At 44.5% G+C, this 22717-nt stretch overlaps 1 protein-coding gene and 1 long non-coding RNA gene across 5 annotated transcripts in view; one reads left to right on the forward strand and one right to left on the reverse strand.

The window, feature by feature from the left end:
* The window catches only part of LOC118380268 (acetyl-coenzyme A synthetase 2-like, mitochondrial), a 40306-nt gene extending 17942 nt beyond the window's left edge, over positions 1-22364 (reverse strand). Inside the window, exons 1-8 of one of the 2 annotated variants that reach the window (XM_052524343.1) lie at positions 21282-22363; positions 19193-19289; positions 15796-15995; positions 15307-15482; positions 12141-12293; positions 10480-10627; positions 9741-9878; positions 4200-4292 (exon numbers count right to left, since the gene is read on the reverse strand). In XM_052524343.1, coding sequence (XP_052380303.1) covers positions 4200-4292; positions 9741-9878; positions 10480-10627; positions 12141-12293; positions 15307-15482; positions 15796-15995; positions 19193-19289; positions 21282-21591 — 1315 coding nt within the window. In that variant the 5' untranslated portion in view covers positions 21592-22363. Of the gene's footprint in view, positions 1-4199; positions 4293-9740; positions 9879-10479; positions 10628-12140; positions 12294-15306; positions 15483-15795; positions 15996-19192; positions 19290-21281 lie in introns of both variants that reach the window. The other variant, XM_052524344.1, reaches the window with a different exon arrangement.
* LOC127931484 (uncharacterized) lies at positions 19734-20605 on the forward strand. 3 transcript variants are annotated; one of them, XR_008141428.1, is made up of 4 exons: positions 19734-19879; positions 19986-20091; positions 20145-20303; positions 20463-20605. It is a non-coding gene; the product is annotated as an uncharacterized LOC127931484 (long non-coding RNA). The 3 variants fall into 3 exon arrangements; XR_008141429.1 differs by lacking the exon at positions 19734-19879 and adding an exon at positions 20357-20409 and having other exon boundaries at positions 19944-20091; XR_008141427.1 differs by lacking the exon at positions 19734-19879 and having other exon boundaries at positions 19944-20091.
* Positions 22365-22717: the final 353 nt, after the last annotated feature.

The raw sequence follows: 22717 nt of genomic DNA on the forward strand, positions 1-22717 counted from the left end.
CAGCACTCCCCTTACTGTATTACCTCACGCTGAGCAGCACTCCCCCTACTGTATTACCTCAGCACTCCCCCTACTGTATTACCTCACGCCGAGCAGCACTCCCCTACTGTATTACCTCACGCCGAGCAGCACTCCCCCTACTGTATTACCTCACGCTGAGCAGCACTCCCCCTACTGTATTACCTCAGCACTCCCCCTACTGTATTACCTCACGCCGAGCAGCACTCCCCCCTACTGTATTACCTCACACTCCCCCTACTGTATTACCTCATGCTGAGCAGCACTCCCCTACTGTATTACCTCACGCCGAGCAGCACTCCCCCCTACTGTATTACCTCACGCTGAGCAGCACTCCCCCTACTGTATTACCTCACGCTGCTCCTCCCCCTACTGTATTACCTCATGCTGAGCAGCACTCCCCCTACTGTATTACCTCACGCTGAGCAGCACTCCCCCTACTGTATTACCTCACGCTGAGCAGCACTCCCCTACTGTATTACCTCACACTCCCCCTACTGTATTACCTCACGCTGAGCAGCACTCCCCCTACTGTATTACATCACGCTGAGCAGCACTCCCCCTACTGTATTACCTCACGCTGAGCAGCACTCCCCCTACTGTATTACCTCACGCTGAGCAGCACTACCCCTACTGTGTTACCTCACGCTGAGCAGCACTCCCCCTACTGTATTACCTCACGCTGAGCAGCACTACCCCTACTGTGTTACCTCACGCTGAGCAGCACTCCCCCTACTGTATTACCTCAGCACTCCCCCTACTGTATTACCTCACGCTGCACCTCCTCCCCCTACTGTATTACCTCACGCTGAGCAGCACTCCCCTACTGTATTACCTCATGCTGAGCAGCACTCCCCCTACTGTATTACCTCATGCTGAGCAGCACTCCCCCTACTGTATTACCTCACGCTGAGCAGCACTCCCCCTACTGTATACCTCACACTCCCCCTACTGTATTACCTCACGCTGAGCAGCACTCCCCCTACTGTATTACCTCACGCTGCACCTCCTCCCCCTACTGTATTACCTCACGCTGAGCAGCACTCCCCCTACTGTATTACCTCATGCTGAGCAGCACTCCCCTTACTGTATTACCTCACGCTGAGCAGCACTCCCCCTACTGTATTACATCACGCTGAGCAGCACTCCCCCTACTGTATTACCTCACGCTGAGCAGCACTCCCCCTACTGTATTACCTCACGCTGAGCAGCACTCCCCCTACTGTATTACCTCATGCTGAGCAGCACTCCCCCTACTGTATTACCTCACGCTGAGCAGCACTCCCCCTACTGTATTACCTCAGCACTCCCCCTACTGTATTACCTCATGCTGAGCAGCACTCCCCCTACTGTATTACCTCAGCACTCCCCATACTGTATTACCTCACGCTGCACCTCCTCCCCCTACTGTATTACCTCACGCTGAGCAGCACTCCCCCTCCTGTATTACCTCACGCTGAGCAGCACTCCCCCTACTGTATTACCTCACGCTGCTCCTCCCCCTACTGTATTACCTCATGCTGAGCAGCACTCCCCCTACTGTATTACCTCACGCTGAGCAGCACTCCCCCTACTGTATTACCTCACGCTGAGCAGCACTCCCCCTACTGTATTACCTCACACTCCCCTACTGTATTACCTCACGCTGAGCAGCACTCCCCTACTGTATTACCTCACGCTGAGCAGCACTCCCCTACTGTATTACCTCACGCTGAGCAGCACTCCCCTACTGTATTACCTCACGCTGAGCAGCACTCCCCCTACTGTATTACCTCACGCTGAGCAGCACTCCCCCTACTGTATTACCTCACGCTGAGCAGCACTCCCCCTACTGTATTACCTCACGCTGAGCAGCACTCCCCCTACTGTATTACCTCACGCTGAGCAGCACTACCCCTACTGTGTTACCTCACGCTGAGCAGCACTCCCCCTACTGTATTACCTCAGCACTCCCCCTACTGTATAACCTCATGCTGAGCAGCACTCCCCCTACTGTATTACCTCAGCACTCCCCCTACTGTATTACCTCACGCTGCACCTCCTCCCCCTCATGTATTACCTCACGCTGAGCAGCACTCCCCTACTGTATTACCTCATGCTGAGCAGCACTCCCCTACTGTATTACCTCACGCTGAGCAGCACTCCCCTACTGTATTACCTCACGCTGCACCTCCTCCCCCTACTGTATTACCTCACGCTGAGCAGCACTCCCCCTACTGTATTACCTCACGCTGCACCTCCTCCCCTACTGTATTACCTCACGCTGAGCAGCACTCCCCTACTGTATTACCTCATGCTGAGCAGCACTCCCTTACTGTATTACCTCACACTGAGCAGCACTCCCCTATTGTATTACATCACGCTGAGCAGCACTCCCCTACTGTATTACCTCATGCTGAGCAGCACTCCCCCTACTGTATTACCTCACGCTGAGCAGCACTCCCCTACTGTATTACCTCATGCTGAGCAGCACTCCCCTACTGTATTACCTCACGCTGAGCAGCACTCCCCTACTGTATTACCTCAGCACTCCCCTACTGTATTACCTCATGCTGAGCAGCACTCCCCTACTGTATTACCTCAGCACTCCCTACTGTATTACCTCACGCTGCACCTCCTCCCCTACTGTATTACATCACGCTGAGCAGCACTCCCCTACTGTATTACCTCACGCCGAGCAGCACTCCCCTACTGTATTACCTCACACTCCCCTACTGTATTACCTCACGCTGAGCAGCACTCCCCCTACTGTATTACCTCACGCTGAGCAGCACTCCCCTACTGTATTACCTTACGCTGAGCAGCACTCCCCTACTGTATTACCTCATGCTGAGCAGCACTCCCCTACTGTATTACCTCACGCTGAGCAGCACTCCCCTACTGTATTACCTCAGCACTCCCCTACTGTATTACCTCACGCTGAGCAGCACTCCCCCTACTGTATTACCTCAGCACTCCCCCTACTGTATTACCTCACGCCGAGCAGCACTCCCCTACTGTATTACCTCAGCACTCCCCTACTGTATTACCTCACGCTGAGCAGCACTCCCCCTACTGTATTACCTCAGCACTCCCCTACTGTATTACCTCACGCTGAGCAGCACTCCCCTACTGTTTTACCTCAGCACTCCCCTACTGTATTACCTCAGCACTCCCCCTACTGTATTACCTCACGCCGAGCAGCACTCCCCCTACTGTATTACCTCACGCTGAGCAGCACTCCCCCTACTGTATTACCTCAGACTGCACCTCCCCATTCACTAAACCTTCTTCCAGCCAGGACAATGACAACAACAGAGACCAAAACAAGATATATCTTCAAAGCAAGCGTTTTACTTCATAATTATCAGCTAGATATGTGAATCGTAATAATCTAGCTAGCCAGCTAGTTAAACAGCCAAAAAAATGACCTAAAACGAATGTTATGCAAAGTAGATAATTTTTTTTGTGGGTAGCTACCAATTCTTTATGGCTAGCTAGCTAGCCAGTTAGCCCTATTGGCTTACTATGGACTTACAGTACCCATTCCACTGAACCGTCTTCCAGCCAGGACAACAATGGCAATAGAGACGAAACAAGATATACACTAAGTTTTACATAACTGTCAATTAGCTATACGTGAATCGTAATAATGTAGCTAACCAGATAGTTTAATAGTATGACCTAAAACTAATAGTATGCCAGATAGATGTCTAGCTAACAATTCTTTGTTGCTATCTGGCTAGCTAACAGTACTAGTAGCTAGCCAGTTATCCCTATTGGCTTATTATGGGCTTGCTATATAAGGTACGTAGGCGGGTAAAAAAAAAATAAAAGAAAAAAACACGTGTTTATTAACGTATCCAGATGAAATACTGTCGTCAGGCAACATACAAGATGTGAACAGGCAACACGTCATTCCGAAGTCTGAGCGTATTTTCTCTCGCTTCAGCTCAAATAATGGCTGCCATTGATTTCAAGAAAAATTAGCTTCATTTTTTTTGACATGGTTAAGTCATATTTCTTTGCGAGAAGTGCTCTGTTTCTAATACTTTGATTTCCCTCCCGTGCTCAAACTTGCGTGCTTACGCATTTTAAGAAACATCCTGACATACAGTATTCTGCATACACACATTCTGTGTAAGAAATTAAGTTGTAGTAAATCTACGTTTTAAGTAGCAAGGTTAAAGGTCAGTCATTACCTGTCTGCCACCAGGTGTCGACCACAGGGCAGCGTCCGTCCCCCACCACCCGATGGTACCACTCCCAAGCTTCTGTGTTGATGGGTTCACCCACTGCAGAGGAAACAGGAAAGGACAGGGTTAACAGCACCCCAGGGAGACAGCACCACAGGGGAGACCGCAACTAGGGAGACAGCAACCAGGGAGACAGCACCACAGGGAGACAGCACCACAGGGTTAACAGCACCACAGGGAGAAGGCAACCCAGGGAGAAGGCAACCCAGGGAGAAGGCAACCCAGGGTTAACAGCACCACAGGGTTAACAGCACCACAGGGTTAACAGCACCACAGGGTTAACAGCACCACAGGGTTAACAGCACCACAGGGAGACAGCACCCCAGGGAGACAGCACTACAGGGGAGACAGCAACTAGGGAGACAGCAACCAGGGAGACAGCACCACAGGGTTAACAGCACCACAGGGTTAACAGCACCACAGGGAGAAGGCAACCCAGGGAGAAGGCAACCCAGGGAGAAGGCAACCCAGGGTTAACAGCACCACAGGGTTAACAGCACCACAGGGTTAACAGCACCACAGGGAGACAGCACCACAGGGGAGACAGCACCCCAGGGAGACAGCACCCCAGGAAGACAGCACCACAAGGTTAACAGCACCACAGGGAGATAGCACCCCAGGGCTATTGTCTATGGGGTGTATGGTATTCAGCAGGATATTCTCCTGAGGTTTATGGTATTCAGCAGGATATTCTCCTGAGGTCTATGATGAGGTCTATGATATTCAGCAGGATATTCTCCTGAGGTCTATGATGAGGTCTATGGTATTCAACAGGATATTCTCCTGAGGTCTATGATGAGGTCTATGGTATTCAACAGGATATTATCCTGAGGTCTATGGTATTCAACAGGATATTCTCCTGAGGTCTATGATGAGGTTTATGGTATTCAGCAGGATATTCTCCTGAGGTCTATGGTATTCAACAGGATATTCTCCTGAGGTCTATGGTATTCAACAGGATATTCTCCTGAGGTCTATGATGAGGTCTATGGTATTCAGCAGGATATTCTCCTGAGGTCTATGGTATTCAACAGGATATTCTCCTGAGGTCTATGATGAGGTTTATGGTATTCAACAGGATATTCTCCTGAGGTCTATGATGAGGTCTATGGTATTCAACAGGATATTCTCCTGAGGTCTATGATGAGGTCTATGGTATTCAGCAGGATATTCTCCTGAGGTCTATGATGAGGTCTATGGTATTCAACAGGATATTCTCCTGAGGTCTATGATGAGGTCTATGGTATTCAACAGGATATTCTCCTGAGGTCTATGATGAGGTCTATGGTATTCAGCAGGATATTCTCCTGAGGTCTATGGTATTCAACAGGATATTCTCCTGAGGTCTATGATGAGGTCTATGGTATTCAACAGGATATTCTCCTGAGGTCTATGATGAGGTCTATGGTATTCAGCAGGATATTCTCCTGAGGTCTATGATGAGGTCTATGGTATTCAGCAGGATATTCTCCTGAGGTCTATGGTATTCAACAGGATATTCTCCTGAGGTCTATGATGAGGTCTATGGTATTCAGCAGGATATTCTCCTGAGGTCTATGATGAGGTCTATGGTATTCAGCAGGATATTCTCCTGAGGTCTATGGTATTCAACAGGATATTCTCCTGAGGTCTATGATGAGGTCTATGGTATTCAACAGGATATTCTCCTGAGGTCTATGATGAGGTCTATGGTATTCAACAGGATATTCTCCTGAGGTCTATGATGAGGTCTATGGTATTCAGCAGGATATTCTCCTGAGGTCTATGGTATTCAACAGGATATTCTCCTGAGGTCTATGATGAGGTCTATGGTATTCAACAGGATATTCTCCTGAGGTCTATGATGAGGTCTATGGTATTCAGCAGGATATTCTCCTGAGGTCTATGATGAGGTCTATGGTATTCAGCAGGATATTCTCCTGAGGTCTATGGTATTCAACAGGATATTCTCCTGAGGTCTATGATGAGGTCTATGGTATTCAGCAGGATATTCTCCTGAGGTCTATGATGAGGTCTATGGTATTCAGCAGGATATTCTCCTGAGGTCTATTGTATTCAACAGGATATTCTCCTGAGGTCTATGATGAGGTCTATGGTATTCAACAGGATATTCTCCTGAGGTCTATGATGAGGTCTATGGTATTCAACAGGATATTCTCCTGAGGTCTATGATGAGGTCTATGGTATTCAGCAGGATATTCTCCTGAGGTCTATGGTATTCAACAGGATATTCTCCTGAGGTCTATGATGAGGTCTATGGTATTCAACAGGATATTCTCCTGAGGTCTATGATGAGGTTTATGGTATTCAGCAGGATATTCTCCTGAGGTCTATGATGAGGTTTATGGTATTCAACAGGATATTCTCCTGAGGTCTATGATGAGGTCTATGGTATTCAACAGGATATTCTCCTGAGGTTTATGGTATTCAACAGGATATTCTCCTGAGGTCTATGATGAGGTTTATGGTATTCAACAGGATATTCTCCTGAGGTCTATGATGAGGTCTATGGTATTCAACAGGATATTCTCCTGAGGTCTGTGATGAGGTCTATGGTATTCAGCAGGATATTCTCCTGAGGTCTATGGTATTCAACAGGATATTCTCCTGAGGTCTATGATGAGGTCTATGGTATTCAACAGGATATTCTCCTGAGGTCTATGGTATTCAACAGGATATTCTCCTGAGGTCTATGATGAGGTCTATGGTATTCAACAGGATATTCTCCTGAGGTCTATGGTATTCAACAGGATATTCTCCTGAGGTCTATGATGAGGTCTATGGTATTCAACAGGATATTCTCCTGAGGTCTATGATGAGGTCTATGGTATTCAACAGGATATTCTCCTGAGGTCTATGATGAGGTCTATGGTATTCAACAGGATATTCTCCTGAGGTCTATGATGAGGTCTATGGTATTCAACAGGATATTCTCCTGACGTGTCACGTTTGTCACGTGTGCCGAATACAATGATTACAACAGACCTCACAGTGAAATGCTGAATACAACAGGTGTAGTAGACCTCACAGTGAAATGCTGAATACAACAGGTGTAGTAGACCTCACAGTGAAATGCTGAATACAACAGGTGTAGTAGACCTCACAGTGAAATGCTGAATACAACAGGTGTAGTAGACCTCACAGTGAAATGCTGAATACAACAGGTGTAGTAGACCTCACAGTGAAATGCTGAATACAACAGGTGTAGTAGACCTCACAGTGAAATGCTGAATACAACAGGTGTAGTAGACCTCACAGTGAAATGCTGAATACAACAGGTGTAGTAGACCTCACAGTGAAATGCTGAATACAACAGGTGTAGTAGACCGTACAGTGAAATGCTGAATACAACAGGTGTAGTAGACCTTACAGTGAAATGCTGAATACAACAGGTGTACTAGACCTTACAGTGAAATGCTGAGTACAACAGGTGTAGTAGACCTCACAGTGAAATGCTGAATACAACAGGTGTAGTAGACCTCACAGTGAAATGCTGAATACAACAGGTGTAGTAGACCTCACAGTGAAATGCTGAATACAACAGGTGTAGTAGACCTTACAGTGAAATGCTGAATACAACAGGTGTAGTAGACCTTACAGTGAAATGCTGAATACAACAGGTGTAGGTAGACCTTACAGTGAAATGCTGATTACAACAGGTGTAGTAGACCTCACAGTGAAATGCTGACTACAACAGGTGTAGTAGACCTCACAGTGAAATGCTGACTACAACAGGTGTAGTAGACCTCACAGTGAAATGCTGACTACAACAGGTATAGGTAGACCTCACAGTGAAATGCTGAATACAACAGGTGTAGTAGACCTTACAGTGAAATGCTGAATACAACAGGTGTAGTAGACCTCACAGTGAAATGCTGAATACAACAGGTGTAGTAGACCTCACAGTGAAATGCTGAATACAACAGGTGTAGTAGACCGCACAGTGAAATGCTGAATACAACAGGTGTAGTAGACCTCACAGTGAAATGCTGACTACAACAGGTGTAGTAGACCTCACAGTGAAATGCTGACTACAACAGGTGTAGTAGACCGCACAGTGAAATGCTGACTACAACAGGTGTAGTAGACCTTACAGTGAAATGCTGAATACAACAGGTGTAGTAGACCTTACAGTGAAATGCTGAATACAACAGGTGTAGTAGACCTTACAGTGAAATGCTGATTACAACAGGTGTAGTAGACCTCACAGTGAAATGCTGATTACAACAGGTGTAGTAGACCTCACAGTGAAATGCTGAATACAACAGGTGTAGTAGACCTCACAGTGAAATGCTGATTACAACAGGTGTAGTAGACCTCACAGTGAAATGCTGAATACAACAGGTGTAGTAGACCTTACAGTGAAATGCTGAATACAACAGGTGTAGTAGACCTCACAGTGAAATGCTGAATACAACAGGTGTAGTAGACCTCACAGTGAAATGCTGAATACAACAGGTGTAGTAGACCTCACAGTGAAATGCTGAATACAACAGGTGTAGTAGACCGTACAGTGAAATGCTGAATACAACAGGTGTAGTAGACCTTACAGTGAAATGCTGAATACAACAGGTGTAGTAGACCTCACAGTGAAATGCTGACTACAACAGGTGTAGTAGACCTTACAGTGAAATGCTGAATACAACAGGTGTAGTAGACCTGACAGTGAAATGCTGAATACAACAGGTGTAGTAGACCTTACAGTGAAATGCTGAATACAACAGGTGTAGTAGACCTCACAGTGAAATGCTGAATACAACAGGTGTAGTAGACCTTACAGTGAAATGCTGAATACAACAGGTGTAGTAGACCTCACAGTGAAATGCTGAATACAACAGGTGTAGTAGACCTAACAGTGAAATGCTGAATACAACAGGTGTAGTAGACCTTACAGTGAAATGCTGAATACAACAGGTGTAGTAGACCTCACAGTGAAATGCTGAATACAACAGGTGTAGTAGACCTCACAGTGAAATGCTGAATACAACAGGTGTAGTAGACCTTACAGTGAAATGCTGAATACAACAGGTGTAGTAGACCTTACAGTGAAATGCTGAATACAACAGGTGTAGTAGACCTTACAGTGAAATGCTGAATACAACAGGTGTAGTAGACCTTACAGTGAAATGCTGAATACAACAGGTGTAGAAGACCTTATAGTGAAATGCTGACTTACCAGCCCTTAACCAACAATGCCTTAATACTTTTTTAAGAAGTAAAAGTGTTTAGTAAAAAATAGATAAGTAAAACATTTGTTTAAAGTTACAAATAATATATGCCATTTAGCAGACGCTTTTCAAATAATGAAACAGCAGCAGTCATAAAACAAAGTGTCAAAAACATTATACAAAATAAGCTACAAATAACGCCAAAAAAAAACAATATCCCAATTGGTTACGGGATTGTAAAACGTCAGCCATCTCCTTCGGCACCATTCTCAACATAAAAAGGAGAAAGAGAGTCCTGTTGTTGTAAGGTTTGACCTACCAGAGCCCAGGGTTTTTAAGGAGGAGCGGTTGTAGTTCTGCACCCACTCGTCTCCGTATTTCAGCAGCAGCCTGATGGCCGTGGGAGCACCGTAAAACTGGTTGATCCCCAGCCTCTCCACCATCTCCCAGTACCTGCCTGTAACATCACCAGATGTGTTGGTGTCGTACTGTCACTCTTTAGAAGACAGAAAAGGTTCATTCACAGAACACACAGAGAACTGTTCTAATATGTTAACTTATTTTACACATTGCTAGGCAGCGCATAAAACCTAATGTTTGGGCCTAAAACTTTTGTTGTGTCTTACAGGCCTCAATGCTGAACTTTTCACAAGACAGAAATGTTCTCTCAATGACAGAATACTCTTAGAAAAAAAGGGTTCCAAAACGGGTCTTTGGCTGTTCCCATAGGAGAACCCTTCCTGGTTCCCTTTTTGGTTCCAGGTAGAACTATTTTGGGTTCCATGTAGAACCCTATGTGGAAAGGGTTTTTACATGGAACTCAAAAGGGTTCTACCTGGAAACCAAACGGGAACCAAAAATGGTTCTTCAAAGGGTTCTCCTATGGGGACAGCCAAAGACCCCTTTTAGGTTCTAGATAGCACCTTTTTCCTAAGAGTGTAGGCCGCCTACTGAATATACGCAAGGGAGTTATATTTATAGTGGAATGGTGAGTTCAGATTTAAGTTGTAAACACGTTGAAGTACAGGTTGTAAAAAACCTTAGTAGTCTATTGTCACCTGGGTTGGGGTATACTGGTGTACTCTCAAACAGAACGGTGGTTCCTCCATTACACAGAGGGCCATAGACGATGTAGCTGTGACCTGTTATCCAGCCGATGTCCGCCACACAGCCAAACACATCCCCGTCATGGTAGTTGAACACATACTGAAGGAGACGATAGAGGAAAGAGGTTAGGTAAACCGGAGACTCAGGGGTCTTCAACCTATCATTCACATCAGGTGAATGATAATGGCAAGGAGAAGTCATTAACATTTTAAAACGAATAGATTTGGTAGATAGATGTTCATTATTTTGACCTCCCTTAACTTTAATTGGAAGAGGAAGTTCATCTCTAACTTAGCCTATTAACTCGAAAGGTAACTTAGAGCAGCTGTTTAGCTTAGTTAAAGGTTAGCCATGTTGGAAAGGAAAGGTAACTAAGAGCAGCTGTTTAGCTGGTTAAAGGTTAGCCATTTTGGAAAGGAAAGGTAACTAAGAGCAGCTGTTTAGCTGGTTAAAGGTTAGCCATGTTGGAAAGGAAGGGTAACTAAGAGCAGCTGTTTAGCTGGTTAAAGGTTAGCCATGTTGGAAAGGAAAGGTAACTAAGAGCAGCTGTTTAGCTGGTTAAAAGGTTAGCCATGTTGGAAAGGTAACTAAGAGCAGCTGTTTAGCTGGTTAAAGGTTAGCCATGTTGGAAAGGAAGGGTAACTAAGAGCAGCTGTTTAGCTGGTTAAAGGTTAGCCATGTTGGAAAGGAAAGGTAACTAAGAGCAGCTGTTTAGCTGGTTAAAGGTTAGCCATGTTGGAAAGGTAACTAAGAGCAGCTGTTTAGCTGGTTAAAGGTTAGCCATGTTGGAAAGGTAACTAAGAGCAGCTGTTTAGCTGGTTAAAGGTTAGCCATGTTGGAAAGGTAACTAAGAGCAGCTGTTTAGCTGGTTAAAGGTTAGCCATTTTGGAAAGGAAATGTAACTAAGAGCAGCTGTTTAGCTGGTTAAAGGTTAGCCATGTTGGAAAGGTAACTAAGAGCAGCTGTTTAGCTGGTTAAAGGTTAGCCATGTTGGAAAGGTAACTAAGAGCAGCTGTTTAGCTGGTTAAAGGTTAGCCATGTTGGAAAGGAAGGGTAACTAAGAGCAGCTGTTTAGCTGGTTAAAGGTTAGCCATGTTGGAAAGGAAAGGTAACTAAGAGCAGCTGTTTAGCTGGTTAAAGGTTAGCCATGTTGGAAAGGTAACTAAGAGCAGCTGTTTAGCTGGTTAAAGGTTAGCCATGTTGGAAAGGTAACTAAGAGCAGTTGTTCAGCTGGTTAAAGGTTAGCCATGTTGGAAAGGTAACTAAGAGCAGCTGTTTAGCTGGTTAAAGGTTAGCCATGTTGGAAAGGTAACTAAGAGCAGCTGTTTAGCTGGTTAAAGGTTAGTCGTGTTGGAAAGGAAAGGTAACTAAGAGCAGTTGTTCAGCTGGTTAAAGATTAGCCATGTTGGAAAGGTAACTAAGAGCAGCTGTTTAGCTGGTTAAAGGTTAGGCCATGTTTTGTGTGTGTGTGTGTGTGTGTGTGTGTGTGTGTGTGTGTGTGTGTGTGTGTGTGTGTGTGTGTGTGTGTGTGTGTGTGTGTGTGTGTGTGTGTGTTTACCAGACCCTCACCCTGTGTGTGAGGGAGGTGTACAGCAGGTAACCAGACCCTCACCCTGTGTGTCAGGGCGGTGTACAGCAGGTAACCAGCCTGTGTATGAACCAGACCCTTAGGTTTCCCTGTGCTGCCTGACGTATAGAGCAGGAACAAGACGTCCTCACTGTCCATGGCAACGGGCTCACACACCACATCCTCCTTCATCATCTCCTGTTAAAGGGACAAAGAGTTCAGCCCCATAGAAACAGTTCAGCCCCATAGAAACAGAATCCCTAAAACAGGTTTCCTCATTCAAGGGAATTCTGCATTTATTCAAGTTAATGAGCCTGTGATAAGTGGACTTTCTATTCATTCATTTTTTTTCTTACCCAATTTTCATGGTATCCAATTGGTAGTTATCAGTGGTGGAACTCCCGTACGGACTCAGGACTCAGGAGAGGCGAAGGTCGAGAGCCTTGCGTCCTCCAAAACACAACCCAGTCGAGCCACACTGCTTCTTGACACAATGCCGCTTAACCCGGAAGCCAGCCGCACCAATGTTTCGGAGGAAACACTGTGCACCTGGCGACCGTGTCAGCGTGCATTGCACCCGGCCCACCACAGGAGTCGCTGGAGCGCGATGGGATAAGAACATTCCTGCTGGCCAAACCCTCCCCTTACCCGGACGATGCTGGGCCAATTGTGCTCCGCCCCATGAGTCTCCCAGTCGTGGCCGGCTGCAACAGATCCTGGACTCAAACCAGGATCTCTAGTGGCACAGGTAGCACTGTGATGCAGTGCCTTAGACCACTGCACCACTCGGGAGGCCAGGTTGACGTGTTTAAAGGTCTTGCTCACATCGGCTACGGAAAGTGTGATCACACTGTCATCCGGAACAGCTAGTGCTCTCATGCATGCTTCAGTGTTGCTTGCCTTAGACCACTGCGCCACTCGGGAGGCCCCCTTTCTATTAATTATTTTTCTATGGTTCAGCCATTTTAAGTCTCAGTATCTCCTGTTCATAACAGACAAAGATGTCAGCCATTTTTCCCAGGTATTTTTCAGATTTTATTGGACAGATAGAGAGGATGACAGTGGAGAAAGATTGACACAATCTCTAAGGGCAGTAGGCCGGATTTGAACCGATGCCGGCACATCTGCAGCTTTACCGCTAGACCAACCAGGCCACATGATGTTGGTCATTTAAAGCCTCAATAATGTTTCAGAGAGGTTTCAACCAGTGAAGGCTGGTGAGGGGGGACGGCTCGTAATAATGATATATAGTGTTTGATATCATTCCATTCACTCCATTCTAGCCATTACACTCCATTTAGGGGGGCAGGTAGCCTAGTGGTTGGAGCGTTGGGCCAGTAACCGAAAGGTTGCTGGATTGAATCCCCGAGCTGACAAGGTAAAAATCTGTCATTCTGCCCCTGAACAGGGACACTGTTCCCCGGTAGGCCATCATTGTAAATAAGAATTTGTTCCTAACTGACTTGCCTAGTAAAAATAAAAGGTTAAATTGACATTATTACGAGCTGTTGGTTTAAACCCATATTCAGTCTCAATAATGCGAGTGGTCCTTCTGTAGCTCAGTTGGTAGAGCATGGCGCTTGTAACGCCAGGGTAGTGGGTTCGATCCCCCGGGACCACCCATACGTAGAATGTATGCACACATGACTGTAAGTCGCTTTGGATAAAAGCGTCTGCTAAATGGCATATATTATTATTATTATATTATTCAAGTCAAAGCCATGGTCAAGACACAGGTGCATTCACTCAAACTAATTTGACAATCATTTACTAAGCTGCTAGGTTTTCCACAAGGTGATACAGTAAGTGGTGATAAGAAGTGTCGGCAGAACTATTTGACTAGTTGTACAAAGATCCATGGAGCTATCGCATTATTTACTTTCTTCCCATTAACAACATATATATACTATTTTTCACACGTGATAAAATGATCATGCATTTTTTTTTTATATATATTTTTTAAACTTTATTTAACCAGGCAAGTCAGTTAAGAACAAATTCTTATTTTCAATGACGGCCTAGGAACAGTGGGTTAACTGCCTGTTCAGGGGCAGAACAACAGATTTGTACCTTGTCAGCTCGGGGATTCGAACTTGTAACCTTTCAGTTACTAGTCCAACGCTCTAACCACTAGGGGACCCTGTCGCCCCAATTTAACAAACAGTAAATCATAATTTTTTTAAGTACCTATTTTTTAAATACAAAAAGCAGTTATAAAAACAGTTGTAACCGATTATAAACACCAACCTCTTATGAACAGTTATAACCTCACCGGTAAGCTGTGTCTATTGGCTCACCTCCTCCAGTAAGCTGTGTCTATTGGCTCACCTCCTCCAGTAAAGCTGTGTCTATTGGCTCACCTCCTCCAGTAAGCTGTGTCTATTGGCTCACCTCCTCCAGTAAGCTGTGTCTATTGGCTCACCTCCTCCAGTAAGCTGTGTCTATTGGCTCACCTCCTCCAGTAAGCTGTGTCTATTGGCTCACCTCCTCCAGTAAGCTGTGTCTATTGGCTCACCTCCTCCAGTAAGCTGTGTCTATTGGCTCACCTCCTCCAGTAAGCTGTGTCTATTGGCTCACCTCCTCCAGTAAGCTGTGTCTATTGGCTCACCTCCTCCAGTAAGCTGTGTCTATTGGCTCACCTCCTCCAGTAAGCTGTGTCTCTATTGGCTCACCTCCTCCAGTAAGCTGTGTCTATTGGCTCACCTCCTCCAGTAAGCTGTGTCTCTAGTGGCTCACCTCCTCCAGTAAGCTGCGTCTATTGGCTCACCTCCTCCAGTAAGCTGTGTCTATTGGCTCACCTCCTCCAGTAAGCTGTGTCTATTGGCTTACCTCCTCCAGTAATCTGTGTCTATTGGCTCACCTCCTCCAGTAAGCTGTGTCTATTGGCTCACCTCCTCCAGTAAGCTGTGTCTCTAGTGGCTCACCTTCTCCAGTAAGCTGCGTCTATTGGCTCACCTCCTCCAGTAAGCTGTGTCTATTGGCTCACCTCCTCAAGTAAGCTGTGTCTCTATTGGCTCACCTCCTCCAGTAAGCTGTGTCTCTATTGGCTCACCTCCTCCATTAAGCTGTGTCTATTGGCTCACCTCCTCCAGAAAGCTGTGTCTATTGGCTCACCTCCTCAAGTAAGCTGTGTCTCTATTGGCTCACCTCCTCCAGTAAGCTGTGTCTATTGGCTCACCTCCTCCAGTAATCTGTGTCTCTATTGGCTCACCTCCTCCAGCGGAACATCTCTGTCTGTCATGGCAACGGTGTTCTCTGTTCTCATGGCAACCAGGACCTGCTGGACTGAGGGACAGTTCTGGACGGCCTGGTCCACGGTTCTCTTCAGGTCAACCACCTTGCCTCCCCTCACACCCTGGTTGACCGTGATCACTGTGCTGGACTGGGCTGGAGCAGGGCCAGGTACATTAAACAGTTGATACAGAGAGAGATTGGTAGAAGGTAATGAAAAATACAGTACCTATTTGTGGTTCCTTCTCTCTTTTCTACACCTCACCATCTCTAATCCGCTCAGCGAAGTCAAACTTGTCCACATCGTATACATTTATGGAAATAAAAATCAGCTTTTTTTGGTATTTTTTGGGTTAGCAATGTGGTTAAGGTTAGGTTTAGGTTTAAAATCAGATTTTATGAAGATAAGTTGTAGAAATAAGCAGGGCTTATGACTTAGCAACTTGGCCAGACAGTGACGACCCCTCACCGTCTCTGATGCGATCAGCCAGGGCCTCGGAGCTGAACCCGGCGAAGACCACATTGTGGGCCGCACCTATTCGGGCGCACGCCAACATGGAGGCCACTGCCAGGGGGCAGGGGGGCATGTAGATAGTCACACAGTCCCCCCTCCGCACCCCCTGGCGCTTCAGCAGGTTGCCCAGGCGACAGGTCAGCTCCAGTAGCTGTCTGTGGAGAAAGATGTCAATAAAGTTGGGTGATACGAAGGGGAATGAGGGTGTGAGGGGTGATGAGTATGTGTATTTATGCTGTTTATCCTTGTATGTAGATTACAGTAGTTGTGATAGGTCCTACTCTTTGAGTATAGATTACAGTAGTTGTCATAGGTCCTACTCTTTGAGTATAGATTACAGTAGTTGTGATAGGTCCTACTGTTTGTGTATAGATTACTGTAGTTGTGATAGGTCCTACTCTTTGAGTATAGATTACAGTAGTTGTGATAGGTCCTACTGTTTGTGTATAGACTACAGTAGATGTGATAGGTCCTACTGTTTGTGTATAGATTACTGTAGTTGTGATAGGTCCTACTCTGAGTATAGATTACAGTAGTTGTGATAGATATACTCTTTGTGTATAGATTACAGTAGTTGTCATAGGTCCTACTGTTTGTGTATAGATTACAGTAGTTGTCATAGGTCCTACTCTTTGTGTATAGATTACAGTAGTTGTCATAGGTCCTACTCTTTGAGTATAGATTACAGTAGTTGTCATAGGTCCTACTCTTTGAGTATAGATTACAGTAGTTGTCATAGGTCCTACTGTTTGTGTATAGATTACAGTAGTTGTCATAGGTCCTACTCTTTGAGTATAGATTACAGTAGTTGTCATAGGTCCTACTCTTTGTGTATAGATTACAGTAGTTGTCATAGGTCCTACTGTTTGTGTATAGATTACTGTAGTTGTGATAGGTCCTACTCTTTGAGTATAGATTACAGTAGTTGTGATAGATATACTGTTTGTGTATAGACTACAGTAGTTGTGATAGATATACTGTTTGTGTATAGACTACAGTAGATGTGATAGGTCCTACTCTTTGTGTATAGATTACAGTAGATGTGATAGATATACTGTTTGTGTATAGACTACAGTAGATGTGATAGATATACTCTTTGTGTATAGACTACAGTAGATGTGATAGGTCCTACTGTTTGTGTATAGATTACAGTAGATGTGATAGATATACTCTTTGTGTATAGATTACAGTAGATGTGATAGATATACTCTTTGTGTATAGACTACAGTAGATGTGATAGGTACTACTCTTTGTGTATAGACTACAGTAGATGTGATAGATATACTCTTTGTGTATAGACTACAGTAGATGTGATAGGTCCTACTGTTTGTGTATAGATTACAGTAGATGTGATAGATCCTACTGTTTGTGTATAGATTACAGTAGATGTGATAGGTCCTACTGTTTGTGTATAGACTACAGTAGATGTGTAGATTACAGTAGATAGATATAGATGTCTTTGACTGTGTATAGACTACAGTAGATGTGATAGGTCCTACTGTTTGTGTATAGACTACAGTAGATGTGATAGGTCCTACTGTTTGTGTATAGATTACAGTAGATGTGATAGATATACTCTTTGTGTATAGACTACAGTAGATGTGATAGATATACTCTTTGTGTATAGACTACAGTAGATGTGATAGATATACTCTTTGTGTATAGACTACAGTAGATGTGATAGATATACTCTTTGTGTATAGACTACAGTAGATGTGATAGATATACTCTTTGTGTATAGACTACAGTAGATGTGATAGATATACTCTTTGTGTATAGACTACAGTAGATGTGATAGATATACTCTTTGTGTATAGATTACAGTAGATGTGATAGATATACTCTTTGTGTATAGACTACAGTAGATGTGATAGATATACTCTTTGTGTATAGACTACAGTAGATGTGATAGATATACTCTTTGTGTATAGACTACAGTAGATGTGATAGATATACTCTTTGTGTATAGACTACAGTAGATGTGATAGATATACTCTTTGTGTATAGACTACAGTAGATGTGATAGGTCCTACTCTTTGTGTATAGACTACAGTAGTTGTGATAGATATACTGTTTGTGTATAGACTACAGTAGATGTGATAGGTCCTACTCTGGGTATAGATTACAGTAGTTGTGATAGGTCCTACTGTTTGAGTATAGATTACAGTAGTTGTGATAGATATACTGTTTGTGTATAGACTACAGTAGATGTGATAGGTCCTACTCTTATAGATTACAGTAGTTGTGATAGACTACTGTTTGAGTATAGATGTAGTTGTGATAGATATACTATAGACTACAGTTGTGATAGGTCCTACTATATAGATTACTAGTTGTGATAGATGTTTGATATAGATTACAGTAGTTGTGATAGATATACTCTTTGTGTATAGACTACAGTAGATGTGATAGATATACTCTTTGTGTATAGACTACAGTAGATGTGATAGGTCCTACTCTTTGTTACAGTATAGACTACAGTTTGAGATGATTATAGATATACTCTTTGTGTATAGACTACAGTAGTTGTGATAGATATACTCTTTGTGTATAGATTACAGTAGATGTGATAGATATACTCTTTGTGTATAGACTACAGTAGATGTGATAGGTCCTACTCTTTGTGTATAGACTACAGTAGATGTGATAGATATACTCTTTGTGTATAGACTACAGTAGATGTGATAGGTCCTACTCTTTGTGTATAGACTACAGTAGATGTGATATGTCCTACTCTTTGTGTATAGACTACAGTAGATGTGATAGATATACTCTTTGTGTATAGACTACAGTAGATGTGATAGGTATACTCTTTGTGTATAGACTACAGTAGATGTGATAGGTCCTACTCTTTGTGTATAGACTACAGTAGATGTGATAGATATACTCTTTGTGTATAGACTACAGTAGATGTGATAGATATACTCTTTGTGTATAGACTACAGTAGATGTGATAGATATACTCTTTGTGTATAGACTACAGTAGATGTGATAGATATACTCTTTGTGTATAGACTACAGTAGATGTGATAGGTCCTACTCTTTGCGATTATATTTTGGTCGTCTCAGTTATACCCCACCTAAACATTATTTCAGGTAAGACATTATCTGAGTGATAACCCGCCATGCACCAGGGAACAACTAAACTACATGGATGTTCATAGTGTAGCGAATCCAGGGGGTAGTACCGCCTGGGACTCAAACCCAGGTCCAGCGACTGCCTGAACAGCTGCGTCAAGAAGTCCAAACCTCTTGATGAGTCGCTACAAAGACATGGATTTGCTGTATGAATGATAGTGAATTTAAAGTGTGTTCCCACATGAGATGTATAGTGATTGTGATAGTTCCAGACCTGTAGGTGATCTTGACCTCAGTTCCAGGTTCATCTCTCTCCCAGATCAGAGCCACTCTCTCTGGATACGTGTGAACGTGACGATCCAAGCAGTTCACTGCACGCACACACACACACACACACGCTCACACAAACAAGCGCACATACATATAGGTATGTACGCAGGCGCGCACACACACACACACACACACACACACACACACACACACACACACACACACACACACACACACACACACACACACACACACACACACACACACACACACAGAGAGAAGTGAAAGTCAGTCTCAAAGCAGCTCAGCTGTTCTTTTCAAACTAAATTAACTTGAGTATTCTGCCAATAGCTTGGTTGTTTCCTGGTAAATACATTGGGATAAACGCTTAGTTCGTTCACAACACAAGAGAGCCTGTGTGTCAATGTGAATGTTCTCATGATAGATTCCATCAGTGTCTTCTCCTCCTGACTGAACCCAGTAATTGGTACTGTTTGTATTTATTAAGGAACCCATTAGTTCCTGCCAAGGAAACAACTATTCTTCCTTGAGTCCAGCAACGTTGAAGGACGTTACTCTGGGTGATTCTACTGGCAGAGAAATGGAACTGACAGGGGATATAGGACCAACTGGTTGAGGTAGTTACTCTGGGTGACTCTACTGGCAGGGGATATAGGACCAACTGGTTGAGGTAGTTACTCTGGGTGACTCTACTGGCAGGGGATATAGGACCAACTGGTTGAGGTAGTTACTCTGGGTGACTCTACTGACAGGGGATATAGGACCAACTGGTTGAGGTAGTTACTCTGGGTGACTCTACTGACAGGGGATATAGGACCAACTGGTTGAGGTAGTTACTCTGGGTGACTCTACTGACAGGGGATATAGGACCAACTGGTTGAGGTAGTTACTCTGGGTGACTCTACTGGCAGGGGATATAGGACCAACTGGTTGAGGTAGTTACTCTGGGTGACTCTACTGACAGGGGATATAGGACCAACTGGTTGAGGTAGTTACTCTGGGTGACTCTACTGACAGGGGATATAGGACCAACTGGTTGAGGTAGTTACTCTGGGTGACTCTACTGACAGGGGATATAGGACCAACTGGTTGAGGTAGTTACTCTGGGTGACTCTACTGGCAGGGGATATAGGACCAACTGGTTGAGGTAGTTACTCTGGGTGACTCTACTGACAGGGGATATAGGACCAACTGGTTGAGGTAGTTACTCTGGGTGACTCTACTGGCAGGGGATATAGGACCAACTGGTTGAGGTAGTTACTCTGGGTGACTCTACTGACAGGGGATATAGGACCAACTGGTTGAGGTAGTTACTCTGGGTGACTCTACTGACAGGGGATATAGGACCAACTGGTTGAGGTAGTTACTCTGGGTGACTCTACTGACAGGGGATATAGGACCAACTGGTTGAGGTAGTTACTCTGGGTGACTCTACTGACAGGGGATATAGGACCAACTGGTTGAGGTAGTTACTCTGGGTGACTCTACTGACAGGGGATATAGGACCAACTGGTTGAGGTAGTTACTCTGGGTGACTCTACTGACAGGGGATATAGGACCAACTGGTTGAGGTAGTTACTCTGGGTGACTCTACTGACAGGGGATATAGGACCAACTGGTTGAGGTAGTTACTCTGGGTGACTCTACTGACAGGGGATATAGGACCAACTGGTTAAGGTAGTTACTCTGGGTGACTCTACTGACAGGGGACCAACTGGTTGAGGTAGTTACTCTGGGTGACTCTACTGACAGGGGATATAGGACCAACTGGTTGAGGTAGTTACTCTGGGTGACTCTACTGGCAGAGAAATGGAACTGGCAGGGAATATAGGACCAACTGGAGTACTATATTTACTACAGAATTATTATTTTCAAAAATAATGGTCAAATGTATTTCAACCAATCAAAACAACTCTATGGAGCTTTTTCTTTGAAGGTAAAAAACAATACACATGGTTATTACACTGGCGATTAGGTACGTTAGCTAGAATATGGTTTAGATATAGCAGTACAAAAACAATTGAAAATATTTCTTACATATTGTATATTTTGTGGAGAAAATGTTATCTTACCAGATACATTGAGTTTTCCCCCTTCAAACCATTTTATTTTTCCTCGACTGAAGTCACAGTTCTGAACCGTGTGAAAGGGACTTATCCACGACAGCCTCTGGCGCGCCACTGCGCCCCAAAACCTGTCACTTTCGTTGACGGAGAATTTGTACAGTCCCGAATGATCACTGACACCTTGGAATGCAACTGCCTCCGGCATACATGATGCTATATTGTAACTTCTGCCCAACTGTCGACAGCATTGAAAAACCCGTCGGTTTAATGACGAAGTGAGAGTCAACAAAGAGCCTCTCCAAAGCGAACACATCATGAAACGAAGTTCTTTGTCATAAAGACAGTCTATTCCGAAGAAGATATATCGTATCCTTTATCCACCAAAATTGTGAAACAACATTTAAAAGGACATTTAAAATCACATATACATAATGACAACGGGTTTGTGTTTTATCAGACGAACGTTTAAGACTCCAGCAAAACTTTTTTTGAGCGAGACATTCGAAGCAGATGCATTTAAAGGGAAGTCGGAGTGCATTGTGGGCCGACAAATAAAGGCGCAGAAGTTGGACCAGCCAATGACAACAGATGACTAAAGTGGGGCATGTCCACCCCCATCAGAAAAAAATGTACTTGATTAGGCTATAGTATAGGCCAGTGGTCACCAACCTTTACGTTTATTTTTTACCCCATTTTCTCCGCAATTTAATGGTATCCAATCTTGTCTCATCGCTGCAACTCCCGTACGAACTCGGGAGAGGCGAAGGTTGAGAGCCGTGCGTCCTCCGAAACACAACCCAACCAGGCCGCACTGCTTTTTGACGAAGCCTGTCGCACCAACGTGTCGGAGGAAACATTATACACCTGGCGACCGTGTCAGCGTGCACTGCGCTCGCCCACAACAGGAGTAGCTAGTGCGTGATGGGACAAGGGCATCCCTGCCGGTCAAGCCCTCCTTAACCTGGACGACGCTGGGCCAATTGTGCGCGGCCCCATGGGTCTCCCGGTCGCGGCCGGTTGCGACAGAACCTGGACTTGAAACAAGATCTCTAATGGCACAGCTAGCACTGCGATGCGATCCCTTTGACCACTCGGGAGGCCCATACCCAACCTTTTCTGAGTCAAGATCACTTTCACAGTCAAAAAGCAAGACGAGATCTACCGCTGACTTTTAAAAAAATGTAACATTAACCTAATAAAACAGTTATTTCGGAATGAGGTTTGGGCAGTAGGCCTAATACATTATCACCGCATATTGTCTGTGTGCTTGGCCTGCCAATATTGATCTTCTCAGACCATATTATCTTTCAAAACTATAGCTTTGATAACAACATTGATCAGTTGGTGTAGCACTTGCAAGACACCGAATTGAAATAATGTGTTTTTATTTTTATTTTACTGGACTGATGGTACCTGCACCTGTTAGTCATGGTGCTTCCAAG

The sequence above is a fragment of the Oncorhynchus keta genome, chromosome 8, assembly GCF_023373465.1.
Source record: "Oncorhynchus keta strain PuntledgeMale-10-30-2019 chromosome 8, Oket_V2, whole genome shotgun sequence".
Taxonomy (NCBI): domain Eukaryota; kingdom Metazoa; phylum Chordata; class Actinopteri; order Salmoniformes; family Salmonidae; genus Oncorhynchus; species Oncorhynchus keta.